The sequence below is a fragment of the Oncorhynchus clarkii genome, chromosome 6, assembly GCF_045791955.1.
Source record: "Oncorhynchus clarkii lewisi isolate Uvic-CL-2024 chromosome 6, UVic_Ocla_1.0, whole genome shotgun sequence".
NCBI lineage: Eukaryota > Metazoa > Chordata > Actinopteri > Salmoniformes > Salmonidae > Oncorhynchus > Oncorhynchus clarkii.
In genome coordinates, this window is record NC_092152.1 from 67,948,951 (window position 1) to 67,976,092 (window position 27,142).

Sequence of the window (27,142 nt, forward strand, 5' to 3'; positions counted from 1 at the left end):
CAGGTGCAGTTAATACAGGTAATGAGTAGAGAACAGGATGGCTTCTTAAAGAAAAACTAGCAGGTCTGAGAGAACCAGAATTCTAACTGGTTGGTAGGTGATCAAATACTTATGTCATGCAATAAATTGCAAATTAATTAAATTTTGTTTAAGATTCCGTCTCTCACAGTTGAAGTGCACCTATGATAAAAATTACAGACCTCTACATGCTTTGTAAGTAGGAAAACCTGCAAAATCGGCAGTGTATCAAATACTTGTTCTCCCCACTGTATAACACCCCAGTGTAAATTGCAAATTGTAATTACTTCTCCACTATTGGCCTATTTACACATTTATCCCATGTACAGAAATCAGAACCATGGACAGCCACATCATATTTAGCTTATGTTGATTGGACATAATTATTTTTGGTATCTTTTTGTTGTCACTGTATTAGACTAAGCAGAGGTGATTTGATGATGTTGAAATGTTGAAGTTGAAATGGTGCTGGAATAGTGGAGGCAGTTCCTGTTTTTCTTGCGACCTGCGATAGCTCTCGATGGTTCTAAATCAGTAGTTGTTTAGTGGTCCGAAAATGTCAGAAACATTAACTTGCTTGACCATGCTGTAGCTGTGTTACTGTACATGCAATATGCTTTGTGGACTTCACTGGACAGAGGTTGCTATCCGGTTTTGTGAAAAAAGAAAGGTCTGGTTGAATTTATTCTGCCACTGTGTCTTCTTATTGTCTCGGCCTTTAGGCCTATATATCACAGTCGCAAGGCATATTAATTAACAGGTTATGGGGGTAGGGAGGGGCTTGGCTTCCCTAGTTATTTTACTCAGGCACCGCTACGGGTTGTAATCAGGTGATAAATGAGGTGAAAAGAAGACTGGAGTGCCACTTTAAAACATGGCTTTCCTTGTTTAGGCTAATAGCTATGGCTTCTATCTGAGCACATGGCATGTGGTAATTGTCTGTAATTCACACCTCCCGTGTCGATGGCGATTATTAGCACAACACTCCCCCAAACATCCCTTTGTTCAATGAGCAATTTGAAGCCTTTTGCACTTAAGTCGGCAATGTCATTTTTGGTTGACAACTGTAACACTTTTTTTAACCCAGCGTGAACTGGCAGGAATTCACCATTTGTTGATGCAATTTTCCGACTTGGCAGCGGAACGCACCCAGATAGTGCTCCCACTGATTAGCAGCTCTTGATGAGTGACAGTTGGTCTCGCTTGGACGGGGGCGCATGCAGTGTGGTCTGCTGTAGATGGGTCAGGAGTGGGGAAGACTTTTGCTGCATTTACACAGGTAGCCCAATTCTGATCCCCCCCCCCCCCCCCCCTAATTGCTCTCTGGACAAATCAGATCAGCTCTGAAAAAGATCTGATATGAGAATATCTGATGTGATTGGTCAAAAGACCAATTAGCAGAAAAAAATATCAGAACTGCCTGTTTAAGCACAGCCCTTTTGGTATTTTTGAGATGGCTGAGGAGTGGGTAAGATGGTTTTGTTGTCTGTAGATTGCTCAGGGGTGGGGAATATGGTTTGGTAATCTGTTAATGGTTCAGGAGCTGGGAATATAATAATATATGCCATTTTAACATACACTTTTTTTCAAAGCAACTTACACTTACAGTAAGTCTAGTTATGCGTGCATTCACCCAGCTCAGTCTGTCTCATTACCCTAGCTCAGAGCCTCTCATTTACCCATCTCAGAGCCTGTCTCATTCCCCAAGCTCAGAGCCTGTCTAATTACCCCAGCTCAGATCCTTTTTCATTCACTCATCTCAGATCCTGTTTCATTCACTCATCTCAGAGCCTGTCTCATTCCCCCAGCTCAGAGCCTGTCTCATTCCCCCAGCTCAGAGCCTGTCTCATTCCCCCAGCTCAGAGCCTGTCTCATTCCCCAAGCTCAGAACCTGTCTCATTCCCCAAGCTCAGAACCTGTCTCATTCCCCAAGCTCATAGCCTGTCTCATTCCCCAAGCTCATAGCCTGTCTCATTCCCCAAGTTCAGAACCTGTCTCATTCCCCAAGTTCAGAACCTGTCTCATTCCCCAAGTTCAGAACCTGTCTCAGTTCAGAACCTGTCTCATTCCCCAAGTTCAGAACCTGTCTCAGTTCAGAACCTGTCTCATTCCCCAAGTTCAGAAAATGTCTCATTCCCCAAGTTCAGAACATGTCTCATTCCCCCAGCTCAGAGTCTGCCTCGTTCACCCATCTTCCCCATTTCGACTACTCTAGGTTTAACTATATGGAACCATGTGGCTTGGGAGCAGTCTTGCCCACTCAAAATGAGAACTTTGAAATGATCAAAAACTATACAGGAGTTTTCTGTAGTGCAGAGTTATGGCGAGATGAGACATTGAGAGTTGCAACGTGAAATTGAATGAAAATGTAGCAACATACTGGTGGCTATTTGAACTTATACAATCAGGTTCATGAGGGTGATGGGTTTCCTCTAGTCTCCATGTTGGTCTACTGTACTTCAAACCATCTAATCAACAATGGTCAGGTTGCTAACGAGTCGAAAAGTCTCTCAAACAGCCAAACAAAACACATCAACAAAAAAGTCAAAATTATTGGCACACTAATCATGTTCTGTCCCCTGCAGACATTGAAAGCTTTGTAGTTATGTTTTTTTTTTTAGCATTGAGGCATCCTGCTTTGTGTTGAAATGGAGAAGGCAGTAGGGAAATGTTTGAGTTGTGTTTACCAAACAGCACCCCCCCCCCCCTCCTGAGGCTGGTCCCCTGTAGAGCAGGATGCATGGGGGGGGGGGTCTCTCTCTCTCTCTCTCTCTCAGCTCAGCTCAGTAAACATAAGAGGGACAGTATTCCCCCAACCGTGTTGTAGTCACTACTGAAGCCTGTAGGTTTAACGTTATAGTGATGCAGCTAACCTGTGATATCATCTCAATGCTACTAATGGCTTATTCTAAATTTGTTTTGATAGGGTATACAGTGCCTTGCAAAAGTATTCATCCCCCTTGGCATTTTTCCTATTTTGTTGTATTACAACCTGTAATTTAAATGGATTTTTATTTGGATTTCATGTAATGGACATACACAAAATAGTCTAAATTGGTTAAGTGAAATTAATATATTTTTTTCAAACAATTAAAAATAAAAAAACAATTTAAAAAAAGTGGTGTGTGCATATGTATTCACCCCCTTTGCTATGAAGCCCCTAAATAACAGCTGGTGCAAAGCTCCACAGCGGAAATTGGAATGTCTGTCCACGGGACCACTTTAAGCTGTACATTCCACAGAGCTGGGCTTTATGGAAGAGTGGCCAGAAAAAAAGCCATTGCTTAAAGAAAAAAATAAGCAAACACGTTTGGTGTTCGCCAAAAGGCATGTGGGAGACCCCCCAAACATATGGAAGAAGGTACTCTGGTCAGATGAGACTACAATTTAGCTTTTCGGCCATCAAGGAAAACACCGTGTCTGGCGCAAACCCAACAACTCTCATCACCCCGAGAACACCATCTCCACAGTGAAGCATGGTGGTGGCAGCATCCTGCTGTGGGGATGTTTTTCATCGGCAGTGACTGGGAAACTGGTCAGAATTTAAGGAATGATGGATTGCGCTAAATACAGGGAAATTCTTAACGAAAACCTGTTTGTCTTCCAGAGATTTGAGACTGGGACGGAGGTTCACCTTCCAGCAGGACAATGACCCTAAGCATACTACTAAAGCAACACTTGAGTGGTTTAAGAGGAAACACTTAAATGTCTTGGAATGGCCTAGTCAAAGCCCAGACCTCAATCCAATTGAGAATCTCTGGTATGACTTAAAGATTGCTGTACACCAGCGGAACCCATCCAACTTGAAGGAGCTGGCTAGATGTGGCTAGATGTGCTGGCTAGATGTGGCTAGATGTCCCAATGGCTAGATGTGCCAAGCTTATAGAGACATACCCCAAGAGACTTGCAGCTGTAATTTCTGAAAAATGTGGCTCTACAATGTATTGGCTTTGGGGGGGTGAATAGTTATGCATGCTCAAGTTTTAATTTTTTTGTCTTATTTCCTGGTTGTTTCACAATAAAAAACACTGAGCATATTCTAAGTGGTAGGCATGTTGTGTAAATCAATTGATACAACCCCCCCCCCCCCCAAAATCCATTTTAATTCCAGTTTGAAAGGCAATAAAATATGAAAAATGAAAAGGGGGTGAATACTTTCACAAGCCACTGTAGCTGTGGGCTTGGGGGGTGGTTTCAAATGCTCTTCTAAATGTCTCTTCAGAAGACATGAAATTGTTATAAATTACATTCACCAAGGCATATTCCTACCAGCAGTGTGTATACTTTGCTTGTTTGTGCATACTGTATCTGTCTGTAGGTGGTTGTTGACCCATGTGTGCCACTGGATGTGGACAGGAGGCAGCGGACGGCGGGGTGCGTTGTCAAAATTCTGCAGACTGAGAGCCCATACATTTCCCTGTGACAGACGGAGGGCAATTAGGCAGCGCAGCTCCGCTTATCAGGCATGCTGTCACTGTGGGAGGCTAGGCTGGCCATGGGCCTGAGCTCCAGAGTACTGCCACTCTGCCAGCCTGACCCACCCTGCCAAACCCCAGCAGGGAGAGCCCGAGCCGGGCCATGCAGTGGAGGAGACCTAGGTCACACCCAGACCCTGGAGGACAGGCAAATTAGCTTGGTCAGGATATAAAAAGGGGAGGGCAAACCTACACAAAGGCACACACATACAGCATATGTTTTACTATCCTTGTGGGGACCTAAAATGTACTTTCATTTAAAATCCTTACCCCAAACCTAACTCCTAACCCTAAACATAACCCCTAACCGTAATTCTAACCCTAATTGTAATCCTAACCCTAAATCTAAAATAGTCTGTGTCCTCATGGGGACCTGAGAATTTTCCTTGTTTTGCTATCCTTGTGGGGATTTTGGGGATTTTACAGCACCCACAAGGATAATAATACATGCCCACCACACACACAAAGATGCACACTCCCCCATTACATCTCTCTCTCTGCAGCCGGCTCAGTCACGCTCTAGTCCCCTCTCCCATCTGTCCATGTTAGAATGGCCTCTCTTCTCTGAACCACCATCCCCTCTCACACGCCATGAAGGGAGAGGTGCTCTGGCATGTGCAATAATCAAGATGGCTCCGGTATAATTGAGCCGTGGGGATGGTGTGTGAATGTTGTGTGTGTGTGTGTGTGTGTGTGTGTGTGTATATGTATGTGTGTGAATGTATGCGCAAATATGTGTGCAAGTCGGAATGACCAATGCCATGTGTCTCAACGCCAGTGAGCTAATGTGCTGTGACAAGAGTCTCTTGATGTACAGAGATGTGTGTTTCTGATGCCGGTTGGCGCCAACAGAGACACAGTTAGTGTTAGTGTGTAGCTAAACAGCCTGGGTGACAGTCTGTTTCTGCCAACCACTGCCGTTTTCATGCCACATGACTACAACAACAAAAGTCAGTTGTTAGAGTAAAAACAGAAAAGATATGGTTGGTTAAAGCAGAAACAGCCTGGTATTCGTAGTGCTGGAGCGAGTTATGCCATACTGTGCCATGCCTTTTCACACCTGACTATGGTTGTGTTGTTCTTTACAGACATTAGCATGAGTGGAGAGCTGAAGTCCAGCCGTTCCAGGACCAGCAGCAAGAGACCCAGCAGCAATCCATACGGGTGAGTCTCATATCAGTTTATACACTTTCACATCACTTTAAACTGCTAACCTGCATGTCACACACACACACACACTCTTCTCTCTGTTATGTGTGCCCTACAGCAGCACCCCTGTTGCCGTGGCAAATATCCCACCTCGTGATGGGTTGTAGGTAATGAAATAAGGTTGTTGCTGGGTGTGTTTGCCCCTGCTGAGAAATGGGGATAAACCAGAGAAACACATGCACGAACACACACACACACACATGCACGCACACACACTATATATATATTTTATACTATATAATCATTTATACCATGGCATTGTTGAATACTCGTTTCTGATTGGCTTGAAGGACATTCTAGAACGTGCATTATTTCCATATAAAGCACAGTGTATTTGCACGGTAGAATTCAATGGCTTTAGTTCAATCTTATATGTTCTATGTTTGAGTTGCATTTGAAAGCAAAAGTCGCATTGAAAACATTATTGGCATTGTTAATTTTGATTTTCCTAATAGCAAGCTAGAACTGATGGTTTTGTTGTAGCAGAATTTGGGGTGAGCTGTTGTAACTTCTCAATGAACATTTTCTGTTTTGAACTGTGATGTTATGACTTGCGTAGACTCCTGTTATGTCAACACCCTAACACAAGGCCATTGTGTTCTGGAACTGTTGCTCTTAGAAAAGATCTGTTGCGTAAAACAGTATGATTGTATTATGACCTCTCACTATATAAGGGGCATGAAAACATTTATTCTTTGAGTTGTTCCCTGTGGAATCAGAGATAGATCTCCCATGCAGCTACTTGATTGAATATATTTCTGTTATACAATTAAATGGTCTCTGCCTTAATCTTTGGATCAAATTTTCCACAACAGTTTAGTTAGCTAAACTAGCAAGTCTGTTTGGTTGGTTACCAAGGCAACTACTGTAGCTATCTAGTAAACTTGCTACCTACTGCAGTGGTGGTTGAACACATTTCTACCTGCAAGTTAACACATCTTTAGCAGCAAATGTGTTAAACTATAGTCATGGTATAAAAGGGATCATCAATGTGGGGCTCTATGCTAAAGTGACCAGATTTCTGAAATGAAAACCGGGGACATTTCCAGTTCGGTGGTCAATATATCATTAAAATATCCAATGTTATTATCTATGACATAAAAAAGGGGGACAATTCCGGTTTCATGTATTTAGTCTAACAGGCACACTGTGATAGAGAAAACAACTGTTACAGAAACACTACAGACAAGACAGAACTGTCCGATCTGAACAGCCATTCAGTGGTCCTGTAGTCTGGGTAGAATAAGAGCAGAAGAGAACATGAGCAAAATTGAAGAAAAAAAACAGACAATATTATATGTGAAATATGTAACAACTTAATAAAGAAATAAGATGATGAGATTGGTAACTACATAATATACTTATTCCAACCTAATCTGTATATTTCTCAGAAGAATGTATCTTCTTCAGGATTGCTCTGTCATTGGCCAGCTTCTCCATGAACTCCTGGCAGAGGAGGTTGAAGTTTGTCTTCACAAATGGCCTTGATGGTAGGAACAGTGAACCTATTTCTTGCTGCTGTCCATATATCATTCATTTGGGAGAACACTCTCTTGACTGGTGCATTACTTCCAGGTAAGCACATGACAACAGACGCTAATCTAGCCAGGTTAGTGTGTGGGATGTCGTTCTCTTTGAAGTGGGTAACCACCGTGCTCCATCTCTGACTAAGCGGTGTCTCCACCGTGCTCCATCTCTGACTAAGCGGTGTCTCCACCGTGCTCCATCTCTGACTAAGCGGTGTCTCCACCGTGCTCCATCTCTGACTAAGCGGTGTCTCCACCGTGCTCCATCTCTGACTAAGCGGTGTCTCCACCGTGCTCCATCTCTGACTAAGCGGTGTCTCCACCGTGCTCCATCTCTGACTAAGCGGTGTCTCCACCGTGCTCCATCTCTGACTAAGCCGTGTCTCCACCGTGCTCCATCTCTGACTAAGCCGTGTCTCAGATGTTTTCCATTCTTCAAGCGATCCCCCCTTTAGGAACTCTTGCAGGCCAGTAACCTCGTCAAACAATGCATCCTCATTGATGGTCACATTGGGGCATTTTTCCTGCAGTGTGCCTGCTGCCTTCTGGATCTCTTCACGCTGAGGTTGCCTTTTTAAAAGGAGACCATGTAAATATTTTAGATTATCTGTGTGCTTTCCCCATGCTTGCAAGTAGTTCACAGCCGTAGTGAAGAATGATTGGGATGTTTTGAGAAAGCTCTCTATAGACATTGCTCCATTTCCCTCTAGCTCTCTCAGAAGTCCTCTGACTAAAACTGGAATGAAGTTGTCATCACGTCTTGCAGTCAATTTTTCCTCAATGTTTCTCAGAATTGCAGCTGACTCCACAGCACACAGCGGTCCTGGCATTCAAGCATCTTGATTGTGTCACTGAATACAGTCAAGTTCCATGGACAAAGGCCAGCCAAAGTTCAGTCAGTGGGATCTTCGAACATTGCTCGCAGGACAACAGGGCATTTGTCTTCAGAAAGAAAAAAGGATTTCAATGGCACATACCTTTTCAGCACTCTTTCTAGAGCAGGGAGCATGGACAGCCAGCGAACATTGCTGTGTCCTAAAATGTTATGGTACTCCTGGCCAACAAACTCACAAAAGCTCTTCAGTCTTCTACTCTGACGTTGAAAATATGAAAATATCCAAATATCTTTGTGAGCAGGTACTCAACATCAAGGGGAATCATATCCAAAGCTGTTCTGGCCGTGTTATGAATGATGTGGGCAGGACAACCTAAGCCAATCACCTCCCGCTGCAGAGTATTTTTAACTTTGGTATGGACATTGACCCTCCCCAGCCTATTCAGTCCTCCAAAGTTGGTATTTGTGTTGTCGGCAGAGAATGCCACGACTTTGTTTTCCAGGTTACATTTTTGGATGATCACCAGAACCTCAGCTGCAATCTCCTCTGCTGTTTCTCCTTTCAAGTCAACAAAATCATGCAGTTTTGTTTCCACAGATGTGTTGCCACCATATATCTTACAATATCTGACTACTACTGGCAGCAGCTTTACATGTCCATGATTGGACGCATCAATGGACAGGGACACAAATTCAACCTGGGCTAGGTCCTGTTTTACCAAAGTAGTTGCCCATGGTGCTAACACATTACTCACTATGGCTTCACATTTTGTCCTAGCACATGGTGCTAACAGGTTACTCACTATGGCTTCACATTTTGTCCTAGCATATGGTGCTAACACGTTACTCACTATGGCTTCACATTTTGTCCTAGCACATGGTGCTAACAGGTTACTCACTATGGCTTCACATTTTGTCCTAGCACATGTAAACTTTGGCTCATAAAGCTTCCGTGTGAGTTGTGCTGTGCAGTCCATAGATCTGTAACTATGATTGCGTCACATAGTGTGGTATGCAAAGACACCCTCCTGCACACCCAAATCATATTCTTCTTGAAGAATGTGGTGACAGAGGGCATACCAACACGGGCAATCAGAGAGGCTTTATGCTTTTTGGTCTGTTGATGTTCTACCACTGCCGTTCTTCCCCCGCTGCCAATTGAAAAAAGAGGTATTATAAAGGGTGCAGTTAACCAATCTATCGTCTTGACCTGAGTGTATAAATGGAAATTCTCTCATCATGTTGTCATTAAAATGGCACTTCCGTTTCTTGGAAAGAGCCATTGTACCTCCTCTGTCTGCTCTTCTTCACTCTCCTTGTGTCACTCTTCTTACTCTTGTTTTCTTCTCCTCCAATCTTTCTCTTTTCTCCACTCGTCTTCCTGCTCTTTCTTCCTTTCCTTCTCTTTACCTTTCCACCTCACTCTTCCACACTCCTCGCTTCACACTTTTTACTCCCTTAAATTTTCCTTCTCCTTCCTCTCCAATCTTTAATAATAAATAGTACACTATTAGATAAAATACTTTGGATTCCCATTGCTTGTCTCATTTTTGTATTTTATCTCAAAAACATTGTTTGGAATAATAAATTGGCAGGCTCTGTAATCATATACCTTTCCTCCTCTCTCTTTCACTCTTCTTCCTATCCAGTCTTCCTCCTCTCCACTCTCTAACAGAAAGCATTATGCTAATGTTATCCATGAAAATTTGTACATATATTTTCACACTACTTATAATGCCAAACCATTAAAATTGTAATCTACAAATAAACATTCTCAGAATTATGCATTCATTTAATATAATCACATTTTCAAAATAGCCCGTCCACTGCATGTTTACATGTGAACGTTTTTTAACCTAGCTACCATGAAAGTAGCTAGCTAACCTAGCTAGATAACGTTAACTTAGTCGACATAGCTAATTTTAGCTAGCATAACCTATGCCTTATAAAGCAGATCATCTATCTATATAATAAATTGTGACATTATAACTAGTATTAGCTAGTATCTCAAACAATTGTAACTTACCTGGCTTGAAAAGAGGTTTGTGGTGATGTTATAGATTCACTTGACACTTGCTAGCTTCTGGCAAAGTTTTCCACAGCAGTTTTCTCTAAAACTAGCGCGAGCAAGTAGTTAGTAGAAGAAGAGTGAATGAAGCTGCTATAGCGAGCAGCCCCCTCTGCTGGACAAAACAAGCACAACGCGATTGAGACGTCAACCGGTAGGCTCTGCTGCCCGGTCTTTCTTGCCATGTAAAATATTATTTCACTTTACAGTCTGTTTTTAACGCACAGTTAAAAACGGGGACATTTCCGGGGACAGCTCCAGCCGTGGACAGGCCACCAATAATGGGGACTGTCCCCGGAAAACGGGGACGTCTGGTCATCCTACTCTATGCGTTCTCTGGAAAATAATGCAACTCTGTGGAAGCTCAGTTCCACTCCGCTAACACATTGTGGAGCACACCTTCCACGTCATTCATTATTTTCCATAGAACGCATAGCATGATTATCCCTTACATACTGTATGTTCTATCTGGGCTGTCTTAGTCAATGTTTTAATCAATCTCTTGATAAAGTGCATGCATGTGATTGGATCTGATTATTGTTAACTGTTAGCCATTGGATAGGCAGCTACACCAGAGTTATGGTAACTGTGCTGAGATAGCTGGAGGAATATATGTCATATCAGGACAGCAACACTATACATTCATGGTCAAATATATTTCCACGCTTTACAATGGAGTGAAATGGAGCAGAATGTTCTGTTTTCTCTTTTTAAAACTGTGTGGTATGTGACCCTAGAGGTTACTATGGTGATGCCAGTATTCCCTGTCCATCCCGGGGAGCTCCAGGGATCACCCCAAGGACGGGAATCACCCTGGTGTATCGTATGTGGTTATAGCAGGAATGTTCCGCCCACACCCTGCCCTTCAGGTGCATTTAATCTGCATCACACCTCCCTCTTTCTGCTCTCTACCACACCCTCTCTGTCTGACCAGATTCAAGTCCACATCTCAGGTCAACCCTAGCCTCAACCACCACTCTAAACATAACCCTAGCTTCATGTCCACATCCTGGTACAACCCTAACCCTCAACCTGCTGTTCCCTCATACCAATGGAACCCCTTTTCTTTCCACGCCCACCCCCTCCCACACTACCCCAGTCCCCTCCCCCTGCACCTGTCACCCTCACCTCTCTCCAACAGAGTGGTCTCCACTGATGTAGGACATGTAACACACACCTGAGATAACAGACATAGACATGGCTTTGAACACAGCAAAGGCACACTTCAGTGATGGAATGTAGAAGAGAGTAAGATAACAGAGAGACACCTGACATTCAAGCAGGCGGCATTCCCACCATGAAACAGCTCATACATGTAGTCCAGTGTGACTTCAAATAGACATCAAACACCTAGCAGAAATAGACACACCTGGCAGTTCAGATAAGTAGCAATGGACTTCAAACACCTAGCAACACACCTGACCACACACATCACGTCATATTATAGCTTCTCTCTTCTCTCTCTGTCTCTCTCTCTCTCTCTCTCTTCTCTCTCCGGCTCTCTCTGGCTCTCTCTCTCCTCTCTCTGGCTCTCGCTCTCTTCTCTCTCTGGCTCTCTCTCTCTCTCTGGCTCTCTCTCTTCTCTCTCTGGCGCGCTCTCTCTCTCTCTCTCTTCTCTCTCTGTCTTCTCTCTCTGGCTCTCTCTGGCTCTCTCATCTGTCTCACTGAAGATGGTGCTCTTGGATGACCCTGACAGTGGATGGGTTTTGTCATCATTTGTTTCCTCCAGGGCTGCAGGCGGTGACAGGGGCTGTGTGGCTCTGCGTGGCCCAGCTGTGGGATGAGGAATGGGGGCACAGTTTCACACTGTTTGGGGCAGAGATACAGCTGCCATTGCACGTTCGCTCCAGTGCACCGCTACAAAAGCTCACGTTACTGTTTGTCCTGTACACAGAGACTCAGGTGCTATGAAAAGCCAACCGTCTCTCTCACGCTCTACACACATACGCTTGTACACACACACACACACACACACACACACACACACACACACACACACACACACACACACATGTCACACATGCACGCACATTCCCATGGCACACAAAGCTGGAAGTTTACAGTAATAATTCCCTGCCTTTTCATCTGAGGGAGTCACTGCAACTCTAAACCCTCAACACTCATCAGCACTGTTCTGTGGTCATGTAAACATTCACTTGTAAATATGAAGGTCCAGCTTGGACCCTGGAATTACACCGGCCATTACTGTCTGCTCCATTTTCCCTCAGTGGTGAGAATGAGATGAGGCATGAGAGGAGGGTCTGACTGAACACAGGGCAGTGTGTGCTAGGCATCTGGTCTTGTGTATTTTCACTCTGCTCTCCCTCCATGCACTCCATTCCTCTAATGTGGCATCATCTGTTTTCATTACTGGGGTGGCTGGCGATTGGATGGGGAGTAATAATAGATCAGATCCATCTGTCACAGGATCAGAAATGGAAAGGGGGTCAGGGAGGTGGGCGCAAGGGTGGATTAGGGGCATGAACTATCTGCAGCTGCTGGGGCCGATGGCACGCACCACACTTCACTTCCCTATTAGACTGGCTGGTTAGGGCCAGAGCCAGAGCCAGAGCCCTAACCAGCAACCGGGGCACGGGGTGGGAGGATACCATGGGCCATTAGCGAGTGTGTTATTTGGGGATGAGGGTGGTCACTCTTGGCAAAAAAAAGTGCTGTAGAGGGGGCAGAGGAGGGTAGGGGTGTGGTGGGTATAATATAATATCTAGTGTGGTATTTGGGAGGTGAGGGTGGTCACTCCCGGGATGAGAGAGAATAAAACCTTTAGTGTAATGAAGTGTCACATAGCGCTGGGTCCTGTTACTGTTCAGCCCAGGCCGGGTGTCCAGGTTACAGTCTGATTAATAAAGTGGTGACAGGCTCTTATAGAGGCACCCAGGTGTGGAGGCTCCATCTCCCTGCAGGGACTCTGGCTGCATGGGCAACCCAGCCAAGGGCACACGCACTGGGCTACGGCTCATGACCTCAGCCCCCTTCCCTGGTGGTCCACAAGCCAGGGGTATAAGGTTAGTCTCTGGGATTTGTTGGCTCACTTCTTCTCTCCCTGTGCTTGTCTAGATAAAGTATGGTCCTGACTGCTAACAGGGTCAGGTCAATAGGTAAATGAGGCCTCTGTGAGGTCAGACAAGTAAAACATAAAAGGTGACCCAAACATTATACACTCCTCTTCTCAAACACTCGTCTTCCTCCTCCTCTGTTCCATAAATGCAGCCTTCCTGCTGTACAGTGTTCCACATCCCTAGGCTGAGTGTAAAGGTCAGTGCTATCTACAGTAACAGTCCCAGTCAGTGTTGTGGGCTCCAGAGCTGGTGTGGAGATAAGGTCAGGGTCCAGATACATATAAGGTCAGAGTCTAGTTAGAGATAAGGTCAGGGTCTAGTTAGAGATAAGGTCTAGTTAGAGATAAGGTCTAGTTAGAGATAAGGTCAGGGTCAAGTTAGAGATAAGGTCTAGTTAGAGATAAGGTCAGGGTCAAGTTAGAGATAAGGTCAGGGTCTAGTTGGAGATAAGGTCAGGGTCTAGTTGGAGATAAGGTCAGGATCTAGTTGGAGATAAGGTCAGGGTCTAGTTGGAGATAAGGTCAGGATCTAGTTGGAGATAAGGTCAGGGTCTAGTTGGAGATAAGGTCAGGGTCTAGATAGAGATACGGTCAGGGTCTAGTTGGAGATAAGGTGAGGGTCTAAATAGAGATACGGTCAGGGTCTAGTTAGAGATAAGGTCAGGGTCTAGTTAGAGATAAGGTCTAGTTAGAGACAATGTCAGGGTCTAGTTGGAGATAAGGTCAGGGTCTAGTTGGAGATAAGGTCAGGGTCTAGTTGGAGATAAGGTCAGGGTCTAGTTAAAGATAAGGTATAGTAGGAGACAATGTCAGGGTCTAGTTGGAGATAAGGTCAGTGTCTAGTTAGAGATAAGGTCAGGGTCTAGTTAGAGATATGGTCTAGTTAGAGACAATGTCAGGGTCTAGTTGGAGATAAGGTCAGTGTCTAGTTGGAGATAAGGTCATGGTTTATTTAGAGATAATGTCAGGGTCTAGTTAGAGACAATGTCAGGGTCTAGTTGGAGATAAGATCAGGGTCGAGTTGGAGATAAGGTCAGGGTCTAGTTGGAGATAAGGTCAGGGTCTAGTTGGAGATAAGGTCAGGGTCTAGATAGAGATACGGGCAGGATCTAGATAGAGATACGGTCAGGGTCTAGTTGGAGATAAGGTCAGGTCTAAATAGAGATACGGTCAGGGTCTAGTTAGAGATAAGGTCAGGGTCTAGTTAGAGATAAGGTCTAGTTAGAGACAATGTCAGGGTCTAGTTGGAGATAAGGCCAGGGTCCAAATAGAGATAAGGTCTAGTAGGAGACAATGTCAGGGTCTAGTTGGAGATAAGGTCATGGTTTATTTAGAGATAAGGTCAGGGTCTAGTTATAGATAAGGTCTAGTTAGAGACAATGTCAGGGTCTAGTTGGAGATAAGGTCAGGGTCGAGTTGGAGATAAGGTCAGGGTCTAGTTAGAGATAAGGTCAGGATCTAGTTGGAGATAAGGTCAGGGTCTAGATAGAGATAAGGTCAGGGTCTAGATAGAGATAAGGTCAGGGTCTAGTTGGAGATAAGGTCAGGGTCTAGTTGGAGATAAGGCCAGAGTCTAGATAGAGATACGGTCAGGGTCTAGTTGGAGATAAGGTCAGGGTCTAGATAGAGATAAGGTCAGGGTCTAGTTGGAGATAAGGTCAGGGTCTAGTTAGAGATAAGGTCTAGTTAGAAACAATGTCAGGGTCTAGTTGGAGATAAGGTCAGGGTCTAGTTGGAGATAAGGTCAGGGTCTATTTGGAGATAATGCCAGGGTCTAGATAGAGATAAGGTTAGGGTCTAGTTGGAGATAAGGTCAGGGTCTAGATAGAGGTACGGTCAGGGTCTAGTTGGAGATAAGGTCAGGGTCCTAGATAGAGATAAGTGCAGTGTCTAGATAGAGATGAGGTCAGGGTCTAGATAGAGATAAGGTCAGGGTCTAGATAGAGATAAGGTTAGGGTCTAGTTGGAGTTAAGGTCAGGGTATAGTTGGAGATAAGGTCAGGGTCTAGTTAGAGATAAGGTCAGGGTCTAGTTGGAGATAAGGTCAGAGTCAAGTTGGAGATAACGTCAGGGTCTAGTTGGAGATAAGGTCAGGGTCTAGTTGGAGATAAGGTCAGGGTCTAGTTGGAGATAAGGCTAGGGTCTAGTTGGAGAAAAATCAGGGTCTAGTTGGAGATAAGGTCAGGGTCTAGATGGAGATAAGGTCAGGGTCTAGTTGGAGATAAGGTCAGGGTCTAGTTGGAGATAAGGCTAGGGTCTAGTTGGAGAAAAGGTCAGGGTCTAGTTGGAGATAATGTCAGGGTCTAGTTGGAGTTAAGGTCAGGGTAGAGATAGATAGAGGAAGAAGGTTTCCATGTGGTAATAACACTGGCCACTGGGCCAGAGAGGAGAGACAAAAGTAAAGGGATGGATGGGGTGAATGGATGGTGGGGTTGTAGGATGCAGAGATGGATGGGATGTATTGGTGGAGGAATGAATGGAGGAGTGCATATGGGGTGAAGGGATGGAAGGATAAAGAGATAGAGATGGGTCTGCCCTGGGCCTGATGACCAGAATCGGCTTCCTATTTCGCAACAAAGCCTCCTTCACTCATGCTGCCAAACATACCCTCGTAAAACTGACTAAGCTACAGATCCTTGACTTCGGCGATGTCATTTACAAAATAGCCTCCAACACTCTACTCAGCAAATTGGATGCAGTCTATCACAGTGCCATCCGTTTTGTCACCAAATCCCCATATACTACCCACCACTGCGACCTGTATGCTCTCGTTGGCTGGTCCTCGCTACATATTCGTTACCAAACCCACTGGCTCCAGGTCATCTATAAGTCTTTGCTATGTAAAGCTCCGCCTTATCTCAGCTCACTGGTCACCATAGCAACACCCACCCGTAGCACACGCTCCAGCAGGTATAATTCACTGCTCACCCCCAAAGCCAACATTCCCTTTGTCCGCCTTTCCTTCCAGTTCTCTGCTGCCAATGACTGGAACGAATTGCAAAAATCACTGAAGTTGGAGACTTATATCTCGCTCACTAACTTTAAGCGTCAGCTGTCAGAGCAGCTTACCTATCGCTGCAGCTGTACACAGCCCATCTGTAAATAGCCCATCCAACCAACTACCTACCTCATCCCATATTTGTTTTTGTTTTTCTGCTCTTTTGCACACCAGTATCTCCACTTGCACATCCTCATCTGCACATCTATCACTCCCGTGTTAATTGCTAAATTGTAATTACTTCGCCACTATGGCCGATTTATCATCTTACCTTCTTACTACATTTGCACACACTGTATACAGATTTTCTATTATGTTATTGACTGTACGTTTGTTTATTCCATGTGTAACTCTGTGTTGTGGTTCTGACGCACTACTTTGCTTTATCTTGGCCAGGTCGCAGTTGTAAATGAGAACTTGTTCTGATCTGGCCTACCTGGTTAAATCAAAAAAAAATAAAAAATTGTGTGGAGATACGTTCAGAATCCATTGGGGGTGACAGGCTAGGAGGTTGGCTGACCATGGTCACTTGGCTGGGGAGAATGGTACTGGCCTATGCTATGTGTGTGTGTGTTTCCTTGTGTGTGTGTGGTTGTGTGTTTGTGAGGCCAGGGGGGTATCCATTCGTATTCTCTGTGGTCTGTGTGTGTGTACATTACCAAGCCAGATGAGTTATCTGTGGTGGCCTGAGGCTTATCACTCCACAGGAGCTGGCCCTGAGCTAATGGAGTCATTCCTACCCCTACTGCTCCTCAGTCTGTCTGACAAACACATACACACCCCGGGAGAGGGGGGAGAGGAGAGCAAGGGGAGAGGAGAGGTAGAGAGTTACACAGTATGGGAAGGGGAGATGGAAATGAGAGATTCTACTGTCACGAGAGAGAGCGAGAGAGAGAGAGAGAGAGATGAGAGGGAAGAGCAATGTAGGAAAGGACCTAGAGTGATGGAGGATGAGAAAAAGATAGAGCAGAAGGGAGGGAGAGAGGGATGAGGAGAAAGGGGGGAGTGTGACGGGAGGTAAAGAAAGCAAGTAAGGGAGAGGGAGAGAGAGCTGTGTGCCGTTTGCCCCCTGGCGTGAACAATCCATCTCAAATTGATCTCCCAGCTCGGCCCAGCAGGGCATTCCGAATCAATCTCAAATTGATCTCTGTGCCAGAGGTCTGGAAAACTAGCAGCGGAGCTTATCAGAAATATAGTGGTGCTGGGAGGATCTGACAGAGAAACTTATCACACTGCACAACGGGAAATGGGCTCTGAAGCCCCAGGGCGGCAAGGGGACCCAACCAGCTCCCTGCTACACACACACACACACACACTTAATTCAACGAGAGCGCACACACACGATACACGTTGCCAAATGTTTCTTTTTACATACAGATGTATATCTTGCCCTCAAATTCAAATGCAAACACACCGACACAGTATAACCCAAAAACACACACCCCAGGTGAAACAGACACAGAATCTCTCTCACGCACATTCCCTTTCCAACTACACAAACAAACAGGCACATACATAACCCGGTCATCTGTACACAACCAAAGACTATGTCCTGAAAGGTTAGCAGGAGCGCTACATATAGATGCATGATGAGTCAGACAGGTGTGATTTGAGACCTGCGGGTCTTAGTGTTGTTCTGAGAGAGGCCCGGGTGGAAGATCAATACAGCCATGCATTTAAACAGAGAATCAGCTCCCAGGGAAAATAAATCTCTCTCTCTCTCTCTCTCTCTCTCTCTCAAGGAGAGGAGGACCAAAATGCAGCGTGGTTAGAGTTCATGGTTTTTAATATGAGAAACTCAACATGAACACAATTACAAAAACAACAAACATGGCAAAACCTGAAACAGACCTATCTGGGGCAGAGAACACAAAGACAGGAAACAATCACCCACAAAGTACCCACAGAATATGGCTGCCCAAATATGGTTCCCAATCAGAGACAACGATAGACAGCTGCTTCTAATTGAGAACCAATCTATGCAACCATAGACATACAATATACCTAGAAAGGAGACACCCCATTAACATACAAAACCCCTAGACAAGACAAAAACACATACATCACTCATGTCACACCCTGACCTAACCAAAATAACAAGGAAAACAAAGAATACTAAGGTCAGGGTGTGACACTATGTCTCTGTCTCTGTCTCTGTCTCTCTCTCTCAGCATAAAACACGTAAATAAACACTGACTTTCAGAACATCCCCAAGACTGTGGAAACATGGCCACGTGCTTCTATTGTAGTATAACATGGAATATCAAGGGAAGGCATTGCACATAAAAGCTTGAACGTAAATACGTTCATACATCTTTATCATTCATCGTTATGTCAATGACAAGAAAAGGAGAGAAAACACACAGTCTAACCTTCCTGGGTTATAACAGCTTCAGGAGACTACTTCAGCTCCTGTTGGAACAAATCAAATGTATTTATATAGTCCTTCTTACATCAGCTGATATCTCAAAGTGCTGTACAGAAAGCCAGCCTAAAACCCCAAACAGCAAGCAATGCAGGTGTAGAAGCACAGTGGATGGGAAAAACTCCCTAGAAAGGCCAAAACCTAGGAAGAAACTTAGAGAGGAACCAGGCTATGAGGGTGGCCAGTCCTCTTCTGGCTGTGCCGGGTGGAGATTATAATAGAACATGGCCAAGATGTTCAAATGTTCATAAATGACCAGCATGGTCAAATAATAATAATCACAGTAGTTGTCAAGGGTGCAACAGGTCAGCACCTCAGGAGTAAATGTCAGTTGGCTTTTCATAGCCGATCATTAAGAGTATCTCTACCGCTCCTGCTGTCTCTAGAGAGTTGAAAACAGCAGGTCTGGGACAGGTAGTACGTCCGGTGAACAGGTCTGGGTTCCATAGCCGCAGGCAGAACAGTTGAAACTGGAGCAGCAGCACGGCCAGGTGGACTGGGGACAGCAAGGAGTCATCATGCCAGGTAGTCCTGAGGCATGGTCCTAGGGCTCATGTCCTCCGAGAGAGAGAAAGAAATAGAGAAAGAGAGAATTAGAGAGAGCATACTTAAATTCACACAGGACACCGGATAAGACAGGAGAAGTGCTCCAGATATAACAGACTGACCCTAGCCCCCCGACACATAAACTACTGCAGCATAAATACTGGAGGCTGAGACAGGAGGGGTCAGGAGACACTGTGGCCCCATCCGATGATACCCCCGGACAGGGCCAAACAGGCAGGATATAACCCCACCCACTTTGCCAAAGCACAGCCCCCACACCACTTGAGGGATATCTTCAACCACCAACACTGTGGCTACAGCACCAGAGGAGGCTGCTGGGAGGAGCTAGAGCTTGTTTTGTATCTGTTGTCCGATGTGCTTAGGTCACCAGAGTGGAGCTGACATGCTTTTTAAGAGTGCACAATCAGAAACGATAACACACTGAACATTCAATCCAGTGACGGCTGGACAGAGGGAGAGAGTTATGGAGGAATTGAGTAAAGGGCAATAGAGGGAGGGAGAGAGTGATGGAGAAATTGAGTAAAGGGCAATAGAGGGAGGGAGAGAGAGAGTGAGACAGTGTGTCAGCGTTTGAGTGTCCTGTAACAGCTCCCAGTCAGCACTGTGGGGTAATGGGGGAGAATGTATGTATGTGCATGTGTGTTGTTGTGTGGTGCCAGTGACCCCATCAGAGATGCTTGTACCCAGGACTACAGTACTGACACCAGGGAAAAATCTAACCCTACACGCTCACAAACACACACACAGGACACACACACACACACACACACACACACACACACACACACACACACACACACACACACACACACACACACACACACACACACACACACACACACATACACACACACACACACACACCTTGCTGAGCTAAAACTCTTAGAGGGAATTCTTAGAGACAGAGGAGAGGTTTGTGTGCATCTGGTAATTAATTCTGCAGGAAAATTAGGTTTGACCCCAGTTGATCTTTGGCCGCCACAAAGGCCACATACACCCACGCACGCATGCACACACACACACACACACACACACACACACACACACACACACACACACACACACACACACACACACACACACACACACACACCCTGTCTTCTCAAAGCCCCCCCATCCCCCCGCTCCCCTGCTTCACACTCCATTTATTCCCACTCACAGACCTGAGGTGCCTACCAATGAACACATAGATGTCCTTCAGACAACACACACACACTATGCACACTATCTGTATACCACTTGTACCCCCGCAAAAACCCAAACAAACACTCACACACTCATATTTCTTCACAGTACATTTCCATATACAAAGGAAGAGCTGCAGTAGGGGTGGGCCATATCTGTGCCTTTAGTTCTGCTGCATTAGCCCTGAGACACTGTGCAGCTCTCTGTTAATGGCTGTTATTTGTTATCTGGCTCTGATAGCAGCAGGCCTCCTTGCTCCTCTCTGTATTCACAGCAGCTCTGTCTTTAAACCCACCCACCCCTTCTCTCTGTTGCTTTTCTCAGTGAAGGTGTGTTAGGACGTTTTGGCATTCAGTGGGTTTCTCTTAGCTCTAGGACAGCTTTTTCTCTTAGTTCTAGGAAAGACTTGTATGTGTGTGTGTGTGTGTGTGTGTGTGTGTGTGTGTGTGTGTGTGTGTGTGTGTGTGTGTGTGTGTGTGTGTGCTCTGTGCTGTGAGAAAGTGTGTGTGTGTGTGTGTGTGCTCTGTGCTGTGAGAAAGTGTGTGTATAGGAGAGAGACAGACTTAGAGACATAGAGACACACAGACATAGAGACACACAGACATAGAGACACACAGACATAGGGACACACAGACATAGAGACACACAGACATAGAGACACACACACATAGAGAGAGAGCAAGAGAGAGAGAGGGGATGCAGCTTAAGCCCCACCCTCTTCAACATATATATCAACGAATTGTCGCGGGCACTAGAACAGTCTGCAGCACCCGGCCTCACCCTAATAGAATCTGAAGTCAAATGTCTACTGTTTGCTGATGATCTGGTGCTTCTGTCCCAAGCCAAGGAGGGCCTACAGCAGCACCTAGATCTTCTGCACAGATTCTGTCAGACCTGAGCCCTGACAGTAAATCTCAGTAAGACAAAAATAATGGTGTTCCAAAAAAGGTTCAGTTCCCAGGACCACGAATACAAATTCCATCTAGACACCGTTGCCCTAGAGCACACAAAAAAACTATACATACCTCGGCCTGTGAACAATCTGAGAGACAAGGCAAAAGGGGCCTTCTATGCCATCAAAAGGAACATCAAATTCGACATACCAATTAGGATCTGGCTAAAAATATTTGAATCAGTTATAGAACCCATTGCCCTTTATGGTTGTGAGATCTGGGATCCGCTCACCGGAATTCTGAAAAATTATCTTCCGTGTACAATGTAAAGCACCAAATAATGCATACAGAGCACAATTAGGCCGATACCCGCTAATTATCAAAAATCTAGAAAAGAGACGTTAAATTCTACAACCACCTAAAAGGAAGCGATTCCCAAACCTTCCATAACAAAGCCATCACCTACAGAGAAATAAATAAGGAGAATGGTCCCCAAAGCAAGCTGGTCCTGGGGCTCTGTTCACAAACACAAACAGACCTCACAGAGCTCCAAGACAGCAACACAATTAGACTCAACCAAATCATGAGAAAATACCAAATATCAACGTAAAACGCTAAATATCAACATAAAACACAAAATAATGCATGCAGACCAGAATTAGGCCGATACCCGCTAATTATCAAAATCTAGAAAAGAGACATTAAATTCTTGACACATTGGAAAGAATTTACAAAAGAAACAGAGCCAACTAGAATGCTATTTGGCCCTAAACAGAGAGTACACAGTGGCAGAATACCTGACCACTGTGACTGACCCAAAATGAAGGAAACCTTTGACTATGTACAGACTCAGTGAGCATAGCCTTGCTATTGAGAAAGGCCACCAAAGGCAGACCTGGCTCTCAAGAGAAGACAGGCCATGTGCACACTGCCCACAAAATGAGGTGGAAACTGAGCTGCACTTCCTAACCTCCTGCCCAATGTATGACCATATTAGAGACACATATTTCCCTCGGATTACACAGATCCACAAAGAATTTGAAAACAAATCCAATTTTGATAAACTCCTTTATCTATTGGGTGAAATACCACAGTGTGCCATCACAGCAGCAAGATTTATGACCTGTTGCCACAAGAAAAGGGCAACCAGTTTATTTATTTTCCCTTTTGTACTTTAACTATTTGCACATCATTCCAACACTATATATATACATATTATTACATTTGAAATGTCTTTATTCTTTTAGAACTATTGTAAGTGCAATGTTTACTGTTAATTTTTTATTGTTTATTTCACTTTTGTTTATTATCTATTTAACTTGCTTTGGCAATGTAAACATATGTTTCCCATGCCAATAAATCCCCTGAAATTAAATTTAATTCAGAGAGAGAGGTGAAGTAGAGAGAGAGAGAGGGGTGAAGTAGAGAGAGAGAGAGAGAGAGAGAGAGAGAGAGAGCGAGAGAGAGGGAGAGGGAGAGGGAGAGGGAGAGAGAGGGAGAGAGAGAGAGGTGAAGTAGAGAGAGAGGTGAAGTAGAGAGAGAGAGAGAGAGAGAGAGAGGTGAAGTAGACAGAGAGAGAGAGGTGAAGTAGAGAGAGAGGTGAAGTAGACAGAGATTGAGAGAGAGATTGAGAGAGGTGAAGTAGACAGAGAGAGAGAGAGAGAGAGATGAAGTAGAGAGAGAGGTGAAGTAGAGAGAGAGACAGAGAGGTGAAGTAGACAGAGAGGTGAAGTAGAGAGAGAGAGAGTTGAAGTAGACAGAGAGAGAGAGAGAGAGAGAGAGAGAGAGAGAGATGAAGTAGACAGAGAGAGAGAGAGAGAGAGAGAGAGAGAGAGAGAGAGAGAGAGTGGGGGGGTAGAGAGAGAGGGGTGAAGTAGAGAGAGAGAGAGAGAGAGAGAGAGAGAGAGAGAGATGTGAAGTAGAGAGAGAGAGAGAGAGAGAGAGAGTGAGAGAGGTGAAGTAGACAGAGAGAGTGAGAGAGGTGAAGTAGAGAGAAAGAGAGAGACAGAGAGAGAGAGAGAGAGAGAGTTGAAGTAGACAGAGAGAGGTGAAGTAGAGAGAGAGAGAGTGAGAGAGGTGAAGTAGACAGAGAGAGAGAGAGAGGTGAAGTAGAGAGAGAGACAGACAGACAGAGAGGGAGTGAGGGGGGGGGGGGTCAGTAAGTTTTGGGGAGCTCTTGGCCCAGGTGGAAGTCTCCTCCTGTGAGGATCTCAGACTGCAGTGTGGGGTCGACTCAGCAAATGTCCCACCTGTCAATCACAGCTAAACCCCTGACAGCTCCTTGCTCTGATTGACAACTTATTATTTGCCCTAGATGTTTTTTCACCCCAGTTTTCTCCTCTACTGTTGAGCTGATGCTTTACTGTCCTTCTTAAAGGGTCAGGAACTGAAGGAGCCGGTCTGGTTTCTGTCTTAAATAGGATGTGTCCTGTGTAGAGGGTTCACCGATGGGCTCTCACCCTCAGCAGTTCACAGTTTTCATTCTGTGAGTGGTTAGTAAGTCAAGTTAGGAAGAGTTTTTCACTTTTCAAGTAGTGCTTTCATATTTTTGACTTGTAGTTCACTGTGACAGATTTGGACATGGTCATAGCCTAGGGTTGCTAGATCATTTCAGAACAACTTACAGGGACATGAAAGAGCTATCTGGGTATGGCATATTAAAAGGACACCAGTTTCTGACCTTTTAATTTAGTGTTTTTACTTTTACAGTGACGTTTTAAGGTATCTCTAACAGAGAACATCCTGATCTCCCTGAACAGTATCCTCTCCTAGAGACAGAGATGTGGTGGGGGGAAGGACACACACACACACACACACACACACACACACACACACACACACACACACACACACACACACACACACACACACACACACACACACTACATACACCCTCCACTGTTACTCGTCACCTTACTACTGTCCAATGCTCCTAATTAACACTAACCATCCTAATGAATGCTTTTCATATTTGAAATGTCCAATTACTGTTCTGTCCCTTGTTCTTGGGCTCAGACAGACCATAAAGGGACAAAGCTGTGACTGGGACTGGAGAGGAGACTCACACACACGCACTCATAATCTTCGCTGAACATTATGAGGGTCATGTGTCACCATGGTTACAGCGAGGTCATACTATACCTGATTATTAAAAGTCTGAGAAAGTGGGGGTTTGGAGAGAAAGGTGGGTGGCGGGGGGGGGGGTCTCTCGGGAACAAAGACCTTTAGGATGCCATCTGAGGTACATTGTTTAGGACAGACAAGCAGTCAGAGATGTTGTAGACTGTGCTCCTCTTCCAGACATAGGGGGTGTTTAAGTGAGATGAATCTGGGGCTTTATCATTGTCAAATACAGTAATCATTCCACTTTCTCTCTCAGTGGAAGAGGGTACCGAAGCTCTGAGTGGCCAAAAAGCTCTCCTTTTTTGAATAAAGATGTCAACAATGAGACAATAACGGGTCCTTCATTCTCTCTCTAGATAGAACTGTGCCTCTTCTGTGGCAATAAGCAAAACATATTGGATTCTTTGCCAAAGTTAGATGAAAGTTAGCTCAAAGCTAGCCTGAGGACGTTGTGGGATCTGTCCAGATGGTCTCTAGCCATGCAGGCCCATTCCATACCAAACGGCCCTCCACCTCCAGAAAGATGAATCTAGTCTGTGAAAAACCAAAAGAGGAATGTCTCTGATACAAACACACACACACACACACACACACACACACACACACACACACACACACACACACACACACACACACACACACACACACACACACACACACACACATGCCTTAAGATGTACTTCCTTTGTTGCAAGTGTTTAGAGTAAAGCACCCTCTTGTTTGCAGCCTCCTGTCGTCCTCTCCTGTTTCACAAAGAGATTCGTTCAATCTATCATTGAATCTGATTACCTGTAGGTGTTTCCACCAGGAAAAGGCAGGATGGTATGTATATACCCCCCCCCCCCCCCCCTCTCTTTCTCTCTCTCCCCCTCTGTCTCTCTCTCTCTCTCTGCCAGGAGCCTAAGTGAGTAATTATAATAACAGCGTTTGGTTGGTAATCACAGCAAACACCTGTAACCTGGGCTGATTTGAAAGGCAAATGAATGCTAATCTGTTGTTTAACCAGCCAGAGCTTTTGTTGCCCAGAATTCGTTCTCTCTCTCTCTCTCGCTTTAAAATATACTTTCATACACTGGACCACACTACTGCTTTGATACACACACTATGGAGGGAGTCATTTGGACCTCTTGTTCCCTCTTCTTCTCTCCTTTTGATTTAATTGTTTCTCTCTTATCTTCTCTTATGTCCTCCTCTCTTCCTCATCTCCTGTTTTCTTTTTCTATTCCCTCCTTCTCTTAATATTTTACCTCTGTAAACATAATTTGTTACAATGTTATCTCACAAATCATATTTTATTCTAATACGATTGCTCAGAGAAATAGATTTTGTTTAGCAAGTAATATGTTTTCAAAATTATTGGCACCCCTGTCTCCAATACCGGGTTTTACGTGGAAATAAGGATGCATAAGCAGTAATAGTCCTTCTCCCTCACAACACAGTAGAGCACAGCAGTGAAAGGGGAGTGACTGGTGAGATAGTAGCAGGTGAATGTCAGAGGAGCAGGGGGCAGGGGCTCCCACTGTGGGAAAAGGACACACCACTGTTGACCATCAATACTCAGACAGAGAGTGGACAGTCTGACTCTCTGCACAAACACAAACCCACACCACACTGGCTGGTCCCTCTCAGTTGGTTTGTCAGCTCATTCTCAGGAAACAGCAATAACCCCCCAGGGAGAGGTGTGTGTGTCGTGCGTGTGTGCGTGTGTGCTTGTTTGTGCGTGTGTGTGTTTGTGTGCGTGCGCGCGTGTGTGTAGGTGCGTCATGTGTCCATGTGTTTGTGCTTGCATACCTGCATTCTATGTTCAAGACCCAAACCCTCCAGACAAACTCCAACTCCTCACAACCTCCTATCCTAAACAATTTCCTGTGTTCCTCTGTGTTCTGTCTGTCCCAGTATCCTGTCTTCCAGTGCACAGCTGTCTGCTCTATCTGTGCTGCTCCAGGCCCAGCGTTTACTCTAGCTCCAATGCCTTATCAATGCAGCACACTCCCATTCATCTCTATCAACCTCTTTAACTTCTCTTTTAGTTGTGCTCTTCTAGTCAAACTGTGAAGGGGCATCAGTCAGGCCTACTCAGTACAGAGCAGCAGACACAGGGTGCCTTGAGGTTTCATTTCATTCACTCAGTCTGGCTCTGAGTAGCTAATGATGAATACTGCATTTATCCTGAATTAATACATCACTTGCCTCTTGTGGTGCACTCGCTTACTCTCTCAGGGACAAATCATCTCTTCAGATCCATATTCGTGTCTCAGACTTTTGCATCAATCATGCACTGATGTAACAGGGAGATTTGCACCATGTACTAGAAGATGCTGTTGTGATCGTCCAGAGCCGATGTTCAGCAGCCAGACCCTCTGCTGCTGACCAGTGGGTCGGTCAGTAATGGATGTTGAGCACTAGATTACATGGCTCCCAAGTGGCGCAGTGGTCTAAGGCACTGCATCTCAGTGCTAGAAGCGTCATTATAGACCCTGGTTCGATTCCAGGCTGTATATCACAACCAGCCGTGATTGGCCCAGTGTCGTCCGGGTTAGGGTTTGGCCAGGGTAGACCATCATTGTAAATGCAAATTTGTTCTTAACTGACTTGCCTGGTTAAATAAATAAAAACATTGTTGTGTGTTATTGATTAAGCTTTGTAGAGGAGGTATCATTTTATTGTATTTAACCTTTATTTAACTAGGCAAGTCAGTTATGAACAAATTCATATTTACAATGACGGTCGATACTCAAATTACA

The 27,142-nt window shown here is 44.9% G+C and overlaps 1 protein-coding gene across 1 annotated transcript in view; it reads left to right on the forward strand.

Annotated features, from left to right (window-relative positions):
* LOC139412194 (RNA-binding Raly-like protein) overlaps positions 1-27,142 on the forward strand; it is a 72,599-nt gene that overhangs the window by 11,623 nt on the left and 33,834 nt on the right. Inside the window, exon 2 of the mRNA XM_071159009.1 lies at positions 5,582-5,657. Coding sequence (XP_071015110.1) covers positions 5,582-5,657 — 76 coding nt within the window. The remainder of the gene's footprint in view (positions 1-5,581; positions 5,658-27,142) is intronic.